This window comes from Rhipicephalus microplus, chromosome 9, assembly GCF_043290135.1.
Source record: "Rhipicephalus microplus isolate Deutch F79 chromosome 9, USDA_Rmic, whole genome shotgun sequence".
Taxonomy (NCBI): domain Eukaryota; kingdom Metazoa; phylum Arthropoda; class Arachnida; order Ixodida; family Ixodidae; genus Rhipicephalus; species Rhipicephalus microplus.
In genome coordinates, this window is record NC_134708.1 from 9,191,498 (window position 1) to 9,201,731 (window position 10,234).

The 10,234-nt window shown below is 44.1% G+C and overlaps 1 protein-coding gene across 1 annotated transcript; it reads left to right on the forward strand.

Moving 5' to 3' along the window:
• Positions 1 to 120: 120 nt before the first annotated feature.
• Positions 121 to 9,602, forward strand: Fkbp12 (peptidyl-prolyl cis-trans isomerase Fkbp12). The gene is made up of 5 exons (XM_037415439.2): positions 121 to 292; positions 1,488 to 1,535; positions 2,420 to 2,532; positions 4,327 to 4,400; positions 9,101 to 9,602. Exons 1-5 carry the CDS (start codon positions 256 to 258, stop codon positions 9,153 to 9,155), a joined length of 327 nt encoding a protein of 108 aa, XP_037271336.1. The 5' UTR covers positions 121 to 255; the 3' UTR covers positions 9,156 to 9,602.
• The last annotated feature ends 632 nt before the right edge of the window (positions 9,603 to 10,234 follow it).

Below are 10,234 nucleotides of genomic sequence, written 5' to 3' on the forward strand. Positions count from 1 at the left end.
AAAAACCCCGGGCTATACGCGGGTTTTTACGGTATATTCTTTGGTAATCTTGAAGGTTTGTAAAATCATGGATGGATGAAACAGCCTATGCCCCTTCTTGGGCGTTCTGTTCCCCGTTTGTTGATTGGTTCGCTGCGCCGCCGCATTTGCAGTCTGGGCAGCCGTTCGTAGCTGACCGCTTGCGGCCGTTATCGGTGCTCCGTGCCGTTTTCGTTGTGTCCGCGCTACGGTGAAACCCCCTCAGTCCGCGTCAGAATGGGCGTCGAAGTGCAGACCATCTCTCCCGGCGACGGTGAGTGTTTGGAAGCCGTTGGCGTGCCCACTGCGACGCCAACATGGCGCTTGTGCTGCGGGTACGAAGGGGGGATGCCGCCACGAGGCCTTGTCCGCCCAGCGTAGAAACCGTGAAAAGAATAGTTCTCGAACCACATTTGCGGATTTGTGCCGCTAACTCGCGCTACCGGACGTTTCCCGACGGTTACTGAAAAGCAGCGTACCGTTGCACTGGCATAGCGTTAAACCAAACCCCTATTTCAGAGGGGGGGAAAGTGCCGGCTGCCCGGCTGCTTGCACGGGAAACTGTTCTGTATGTTCAAATGCAGCGCCCTAAGTTTGGCGAGCTTTCACTCGGTAGTAGAACGTGGCCCTTAGCACGGCAGTGCAGCCCAATGCTCCGATTTCGGTCGGCATGCTTTCGCCGCGGCCTTGCCCCGAGCGTGCGGACAGGGAAAAATCGCGCAGCGCCGCTGGGGAGATCGTTTTTCATCGACTGCTTTCTGCGGAAGTGCTCGTTTTTGGCGGCGCTTGGGGCTCGTCGTGTGACGCACTAGCAAGAGGAACAACGCAGCGTTCGCCTGTATTCACGACGCGCGGCGCATATGTTTTAATTACTCGATGGGCCAGGCACACATCGACCGTGCCAACTTGAAAAAGACGGAACATTCATCGGTGTGCCTTGGATGAACAGCAGCTGCAGAACACATTGATATGCGTGTTACGCACAAAACGAGACTGGTTGCCCGTACGCCGTACGTGCCGGCGTATTTTGCAACGTAACTGCTTTTCGAAAAAAAAAAAAAACTTTTTTTTTTGTAGCTCCATAGCATAGGTTGATAGAGCTTGAAATGCCAAGAATTTTGCGACTCACGCTGTTACTAAAACACAGTCGACTGAAGAAAAAAAAGTCTTTGTTTGCACGCACCTTTATATTCCATTGATAGGTAATATTATCCTTATTCAGTGTATGGGTCATTAGTAAATGGGACTATAGACATTAGAATGGGACTATTCAAAAAAGTGCTAGTTTGTTAACACCAACAAAGAGTACAGCATACACTAAAGTTATATATTGACATTGGTCATATGTGAGGAACTATTTCTTGAATATAAGAGTTATCGCATGAGTGCACCATTGGATATTGCGTACATTCATTGTGGCATAAAATAGACTGCCTCCCTGTTTTTACGATGACAATTTTTTTTTGCAGGCCAGACATTCCCAAAAACTGGTCAGACAGTAGTGGTCCATTACACAGGTGAGCCTACAAACTTTGCCTAACAAATGAAACTGAATAAGACCTGCCAAATAAAGCCACTAGATTGAGCAATTACAATCTCAGTATTACATGTACCATGCATACATTATTTAATATTCTGAAGAATTTTCTGCATTGCTTCTTGTACAACTATATGCATGCACTGCAGTGATATTTATGTAACAAGATTTTATGGTAAAAGGCTAGATTTTTGCAGCTGCTTTGTTATATTCGTAATTTAGCAATATTTTAAAACATTTTAGTTGCATTTAGTCGGGCGTAAAAGCTGATCTAGATGTGTTATGCAAAAAAAGCAGTTTCTTATCGCATTTGTTGACATATTTTTCTGATCTACACTGCACTAATTTCACCACCTTTCGGAAATATTGCTAAGCGGCTTTGCAGTAAGCTCATTTCATTTGATGATTGTATCTACTTCTTTGAATGTTCTTTCGTGTCCTTTTTTCTATTAATCCCAATTCATTTAGTCAGGTTATCAAGCTAGTCATTTTATATTGTTTTACTTATTTTTTATAAGTGCACAGAAATCAAACAGATCTGCTTAATGGAAGCATTTGCTCTTAATAGATACGTGCAGGCAAATCATGTGGAACTACAAAGGGTTGAGTGATCAGTTTTCTTGTACTTGCCTTATTGATCAACAGAAAGAATAATGTTATCCAATTCTGCCTACTGTAAAAAGTGTGAGATCTTAGTCGAGCGTTCCTCGCTTTTGGTCTCACACCTTCCATCAAGCTTAATTGCATAGATGCGAAGTAAATTATTATTATAGTGCGTTGGTCATTCTAGCATTGGTTCCTTGTATGTCCATGGAACAAACAAGTCTTTTTAATTGTAACGTGGTAGCACGGTTAATTGTGTAGGTACCTTGGCTGATGGTTCCAAGTTTGACTCCTCACGAGATAGGGGCAAGCCATTCAAGTTCCGCATTGGCAAAGGGGAAGTGATTCGAGGCTGGGACGAAGGCGTTGCTCAGGTGAGACAATCTTCAACTTTCACATAATAGCGCATCCATAAAAGAACAGCAGAATGTGCAAGAGAAAGTGTTGACATTAAAAATATCCGCCACTTGAAACTGAGATTCATTTGTCTTAACGTCAGTACTTTGGCCCAGTTGTAAAAGTAGACTTGCTGGGCAGTTTGCGTATTAGTATTGTCGTGGTACTGTTCTTCAACCGAATGTGTTACAAGATGTCTGCTATGTGCTACAGTAGTTGTCCCCTTACTTTTATTTACTGTGTTTTACCCAGACTTCAAAATTGAGATTTGTGCTGTCTAGGGGGGGGGGTGGGGATGCCTTTCTTTATATATATATATATATATATTTCAATGCCAAGCTTGATATGAAGTTCTTAAGACAGAATCGCAGTTCTTTAGAGCAGCGAAGCTCCTGGCTGTCGACGATGTTGTTGGTCGCATCTTCTACCTCACTTTAGCTGCGAGCTTCCGTTCATGCTTAAATTATAGCACAAGAGCAGTATGACCATGTTTGGTATCGTTACGGCGTCAGTCTTTTGTGCAAAAACGGCAGCGGGAACGGTCGGCTGGGCGCTGTAGTCGAGTGTGATTCCCTCTGTACAAACTTGCATACCTTTTATCCACTTATGTTCATTTTAACCAAGTGAATTCGTGTATCTCAGTTATGAACTGCCTTGACTGCTGTTTTTAATGTGCCTATTATCCCCGATTCTTTTTCTGACCAAATGGCTGGTGTATGGCCTGGTTGTGAAAGTTGAGTAAGTAGCTATAGCTCAGCCACACGCCTCTGCATGCATAGCCGTGGACGTATTACGATAGCATAGCCTCGACTAGAAACCGTCTGCGCGTGTAGGGACAATGGAACGAATGTAGAGGCGTGATGGTGTCCGTGATCAACGATGTGTGACTGAAGGCTCACTGATGCAAGAAAGACCTTTCAATCACGATTGGTACAGCCAGATGCTGTGCTGTGCGCATTTCACGACTCGTTGGGCATTGAAGCTGTTCGTGGTTTTCGCTCGCGATGCTGGAATAGATCTTGTGTGTAGGTGTCGGAGCACTGCGATTGTGAGCCTTTTTTATGTTGAACAGTATGCGATACTGCTACGGTCGACTTGTACCATATTACGATGGGCTTTCAAACACACACTTGTGTTGCACCTCAAGTTAACATCTGATATTATCTAAAAATAAGATTGTGCGTGCAATAGGCAGAAAACGAAGCTATTGTGATATCTTAATGAGTGAATAAGAATTCATGATTAGCAACCAGGCTCTGTCTTTAGAATCTGTGCAAGAATTCTCTTTATCTTTGTTATTTACTAGCAGGAGAGCCAATAGGCTCTCCTGCTAGTAAAAGAAAATTGAATGAAAAAAAGATGGGCTGGATTGCATAGAGCAGATATTCCCAAATAATGACTGTCGGCTTATCATTGTACTTAAAGCTGCATTCAGAGTTTCGCGATGTTGTCATGTCATGATGGAATGCCTCGTTAAAGTTGCAGACCATATGCTAAATGTACACTGAATTTGTAGCTGTAAATGTATACATTAATAGAATTACATCCACCACTGTACGTGTTCACCACTATACTTGTATTCATTCAGTATCTTGTCAAGAGCTGGGCAGAGAACTTTGTCTTTTTTTTTTCTTTCTTTTATTATGAGATCCCTGTACACTTCTTTTCTCGTCCCTCATCTGGTAACGAGCTGTCAATGAAGCGAGCTTCAATCAACACACTGAACTTGGCATTTTGACTGAAACCCCAGTTTTGTGTTTCTCTTGACGCAGATGAGCGTCGGCCAGCGAGCCAAGCTGATCTGCTCTCCAGACTATGCCTATGGAGCAATGGGCCACCCTGGCATATATCCTTGAAAGGTTAATATAGAACTACTAATGAACATGCTTAATGTGATTTGGATGGTACACTGTGGTTGTAATTGCCGTGGCATTAATTGCTGAGCACTGTGTTAAGGGTTTGGTCCTTAACTGCTCCAGTTGCACTCCTATCAGCGTTGTGCGCAAATGTTGTCATGTGTCCAAGTAAATGTTGAGTTGCACTATGGAATAACTACGTTAATTTGGATTTGAAATGTATTATTCCAAAGTACCCCTTCACTTCATTTAATAGAAAAAGCTTATTTTTATTTTTTTTTTTCAAATCGCGCTGCTCTTTGCTGGAACTGCATGTCAAGCTTGTCACGTGCCCAGAGTTCAGTCAACAAAGTAACAAAGTGGCATTTAGCATAGAGGAAATCTGTGTGTCCATTCTGTATTTATTCACGTAATGAACCCAGCTTTTTTTTCCAGAAAAGTTGGTGCTAATTTGGGGGGGGGGGGGGGGGGGGGTCATTACGCGGGAGAAAAAAGTCCCAGGAGTTCAAAAGCGAAAATTTCGCACGATTGTTTTGGCCTGTGAAATGAGCAACAAATCTTTTTGGTAGCCCAAAGCTCTTCCTGTTTTCCCCATAACGAACGTACATGGATCTATGCCGAAATGTCGTCCAGCCGCTTGGTTTTCATGCTGCAGCGCATGCAGCCGTGTACCTAGCCTACCAGCCGAACGCGCTCTGCGCAGCAGGTGTCCAATTCTCTGCGACGAACCCGACAATAAAAATGCAGTGTTGAATGGAGGCGCACAAACGTTGCGGGTGCACAACGTGCCGTCGCTGTGGTTGCGCTTTGCATGGCCTCTGAAATGGCGCGCCCACGACTTGCTTTTAAGCGGCGCGTTTGTCATCTCGGGGGGGGGGGGCCGTGGGCTTTGTTTCTTGCTTTGTTTTCGTGCCGCTGTGCTTGTGTGGCTCTATAAGCAAAAGGATTTCTCCTGCATTCGACAGATCACGCTCTACTGCAAAAGGCGCGACTTTTTTTTTTTTATTGACATTGTCCATGCTCGCTTTGCTCAACTGTTTAACATGGTTGCCTAACTATGTTTTGACATTGATTGCATCGTTATTTTGTGGCATAACAGCTTGATTTAACATTGTTTTGATCCTCAACGGCACTGGCTATCACATCAAAATAAAATGAAGATGCATTAAAGCTTTTTTTTTCAATTACCCAAGATAGGGCGTGGCTTCATTACACAAGTAAATACAGAATTTTTCGCCAACGCATATACAGCCGAGCCCACATATAACGGCTCCACTTAAAGCGAACTATATCTGCGCGACCGTGGAAACATACATTATTTCAGTGACACAAAATCACACTTACAACAAATGCCTCTGAGCGTTGTCGATCGGTTACAGCGAATGTGGAGTCAGCGTTCCGGCTGCTTCTCGGGAAACTGTCTTTGACTACCGCTAAGCTATCGACGAGGTGCCCAAATGTTCTCATTGTTAAATGCCGACCCTGCCTTTGCAGCGATCTGGTTATTGTCGCTGTCCCCGATCGTTTTATGTAACGCATCCCTCCGTCCAACAAAACGTTGAAAGTGTGGCCACTTGGCATAGGCGTAATCCGCGCTTTTAAGACACCACAGGTGCCGCATTGTGAAGCGCTTACTCATATCTGTTGATCGCCCGATAGCTAACTTGCCGCTACGGGTGTCCCTGTATTCAGCTGTGCAGATAGTGAAGGATTTGTGGGTGGTGGTGATGGCTACATGTGTGCGAAACTGTTTTTGCAAGGCTGACTTCGTCGACATCGGACTTGATGCCGAGCCTGAAGCTTCCGAACAGGGCCACTCCGGCGGCAACTTGTGGCAGCGCGTCGACTCCGACATGAGAGGGTGTGCAGAACATCTGTTGCAATGATTTTATTACGGTTGATAGTGATGCCAACACTGCAGAAACGTGCACAGTTCAGGGCATTGTGTATGAAGTGCACGGCAAGAGCGATTTAGAGGAATCAGGCGGCGAGGACAACGAAACTTTACAGCCAGTGCCCACAAGCGTGCTTTTAGCAATTGGCTACATTAATAGCCTCGGGCAGCTTATGGCACGGGCCTTGGCGAAGAGCATGCTGCTCAACCATCCTTACCACTTCTGTTATTTGAAACTTGCGCACCATGCACTTTTTTTTGCAAAAAAAAAAATTGTGTTTTCACTCGCAACTGTTTTATTTACTACGAACTCCAAAATACAGCGAACGGATGCCGCGTCATGCTCAGGTTCGTTATAAGCGGGCTTGACTGTAGTTACCTGCTAATATTCTTAGTAAAGATCTTAGAATTAGCTATGTCCTTGTATTTGTGTTTTATATTAGTGATGTTTAGCTGTAGTGTGAGTTGAGAGCTACTGTGTTCACCTCATACGCTAGTAACAGAAGTTCCAAAAGCAATAATTTATAACGCTTCAAGAAATAATCAGTATCTATGCCATTTTTTGTGGCACTGCACATGTGCTTCTTAACTAGCCCACCAACAGACATTATCAGGGGTGCAACAGCTGCGCCAGTTGTGCCAATTTGATATCAATCCCATTGTGACACCGAGCTGCACCAAAACCATGAAATTTGATTAAATTGCGCCATGCTGTGCCGAAGTACCCGACCAGCCTCAAAATGTTCTCAGTTGCGCTACTTTCAGCGAGAAGTGGAAGCCACGTTGGCCACCTGCAGTTTTCACCATCAATCGATCTAAGCGCGCAGTGAACCAAAGCGCAGACCCTAACCTGAAGTCGTGGTGTAAGATGCATATAATAATGATTTAAGTCGAGGCAGTCGCGAGACGCGATCAACCAGATAAAGTAACAAGGCCACCAGCCCATTGGTCTGCTGAACTCAGCGGATACCTATCGGCGGGACGACAGAAATTCAAGACAAAAATGTGTTGCCATAGCCGCCAACGCTTCACGGGCAATATGAACTTTCTAGTCGGCAAACCTAAAATCATGGCAAAAGATAAGTTAATGATTTAGGTCGGGGGGGGGGGGGGGGGAGGGGGTACTCAAGAGAGTTAGCAGCATCGTCCTGTCGATAGATATCCGGTGATAGAAAGTGCTGCAAGTGAGCCGAGAAGTTGCGCACTATACCCAACTCTATCGTAAAAAAAGAGGGGGGGGTGTAGGGGTGTTTCACTTTCACCGCAGTTAGCCGTACATTATTAGACTGCATATTTGTGAGTACTAGTTCGATCGCTGTCTGAAAAAAAAAATGCTGGTTATCATTTGGACCAGTGTAAAACATTTCTGTCACCCTTCTGTGCCAGTTTTTTTTTTTTTTTTGCATTCCTATTTTTTAGTATCACGAATCCTCGGAATTTCAATGTCGCCAGCTTGGGAGATCCACATTTGAATTCGAAGAGTCTGTCAAAGGATTTGACAGGTGTGGCAAATAGTTATGTTGACTTTGTCATTGTTTACTCAGTGTGGCGGTTCAAAATACTACATTTATTGAAATAACTGTGCTCATTTTACGGCTCCCAATTTAGGTGATGTTGAATGGTTTCTACACATCTTTTTCTAAATTTAATCCCACTTTCTTAGGTTGCTCCAAATTTGATGTTTCATGATAAAACCAAGATTTTTTTTCCCCCTAACCTGTTCCAACTTTGCATTTTAATGCTCGAAAAGTAGCATTTTGCTGCTCCAAAAATTGCTCCATATTCTATTTTGTCTGTTGCATCCTCCATTATCGATGTCTCTAGTTCATTCTTACATTGCTTTGTATAAAGTAATAGTGTTTTAGGCCCCACCATAGCTCTGAAAAAAAATTTACTGTGCTCTATGCAGGACTTTACAAAAACTTCGTAGAGTTAGCACAAATGTCTTTCGATGTTTGTTTTTCCCCAATGTTATTGAAAACTGAAATGCATAACCTGCACATATTGCGGATTGCACGGATGCAAAGACTTTTCAACATTTATCTAGAAATCGGAACGGAAAAGCGGCAATAAGCTTCAAACGCGAGTAAACGTGACCGCAATTGGTGAAGATTTGCTTGACAACTGTGTTACCTAGAAATCGTTGGATGGTGTGTTCAGGTTTTGTTATTATTGACAGTTGACATTACTTGAGTGTTTCGGTATAACAAATGTAATTTTTATGCACTTTCTCCCTGTAATGACTCACAAATGTGAGTTAACAGTATGCTCAAATCAATAAGAAAAAACTTGGCGCAAGAATGTTCATTGTGTGCAGGCGATGTGCCTAAATCAATGAAGTTATTTCATTCAATGAATCAACAAATTGTCCCTGAAAAACACAGTACAGTCAAGCCCAAAAATATGAAGCTTTTGTAAATTGAATTATCTTTCATTTAGAATTATCTTTAAACGTGACAATGCTTAAGCATCGGTGCAAAAGAATATGTACGGCTACATTGGACACAAATAGCCAGAAATCTTCGTATATGGAAAATCGCATCGAGCAGCCTGAAATGCCCCAAGAAGTTTGCATTTAAGTGAGTGATCAGTGCGATTAAGAGAGTGCTGCGCAGAGCAAAGAGAAGCTGTTGCTTGCAATCGTGTGCATCAAAGATGCGAACGTGTTTTTCCAGGCTTTTCATTGAACTATATATTGTATTAAACTCTTTCTTTTTGTGATTTCAGTGTATGCCGTATTATTGCCTGTATTGCATTTCCCAACACATCACCAGGTCTTCCTTGACTTCGCTGCACTATCCCGCCTAACGCTGTGCTCACCTTCGACGTTGAACTGCTGCGGCTTGAGTAAAACTGCTGATTACTCCACGCCCTGCCAGCTTTTGGAGCAAGCACTGGCATTCAGCCGGTCACTGTCTTCGCTCATCCCTTCCCCTAACCCTTACCACCAAGTGTTATGTTTGTTTTGTTTGTTTTTGTCTACTCCTTGCCCCCAGCAAAGTCTTGGACAAAGGCCTGGCCTTCCTCTTGTGGGCAGGCAAAGGGCAGCTGTGTCTGCACCATACATCAGGCCTCCTCCGAACAGTGGACGACACACTTCTTCTCTGTTAAACAGCATCCAAGAAAGGGAATGTTTTTGAGAAACGAGACGCACGCCCACTCGCTTGACGCATTTTGTTGCCGGGCTGTACAATGCTCATCGTGCCCAATGAACTAGCCCAAATCGCGCGGGAGACCAATTGTTTCCGTGTCGAGTTGCCGTTAGTGACCCAGGCCACCTTGTGAACAAAAAGAATGAGCTGAATCTGAAGACGTTGCAAAAACCGCTGTGGAAGACATTGCAAGACTGCTGTGGACAACACTGCGGTTTTGCGGTTGTGCAAAACCGCAGTGTTGGTAATACCAGGGTGGTCTGCTGTCTGAAGACGTCTGCCAATCGCCGCCGTGGTGGGTGTGCATGCTACAGAATCAACAGTGTGTGTGCCTCGCCATTTGAAATTTCGTGCTTTGGCAGTGTTTTGGGATGGCTGACCACTCCTCGAAAGCGTTTTGACGTTTGGACTGGTCTCTGGTTGTTGGGGACGTGGTGTTGGCACGTTGATGCTGCACTGCCACACTGCGCCCCGGAACTATGCACCCTCTCCCGTGCCCTGTACCTGTGTGTGAAAAATAGAAATGTTCTAAATGCACCTCACGCCCGTGTTCCTTGCTTCTTGCATGCAGGTTCTGAGTAAAATCAGTAAAACTACTGATTGGCAACCAACAGGACCTGCTGTCATTTAAAGGGACCATGCCACACTTTTTTTTCTGCATTCTGCAGTGCTTGAGTGGTGAATGCAGAGATAAATGCAACATGAATCATCGAAATTAGTGCTCTTTAACAGAAATTATTAGCCTCCAAACTTCAAAACCCTAGCACACTGCGAGACA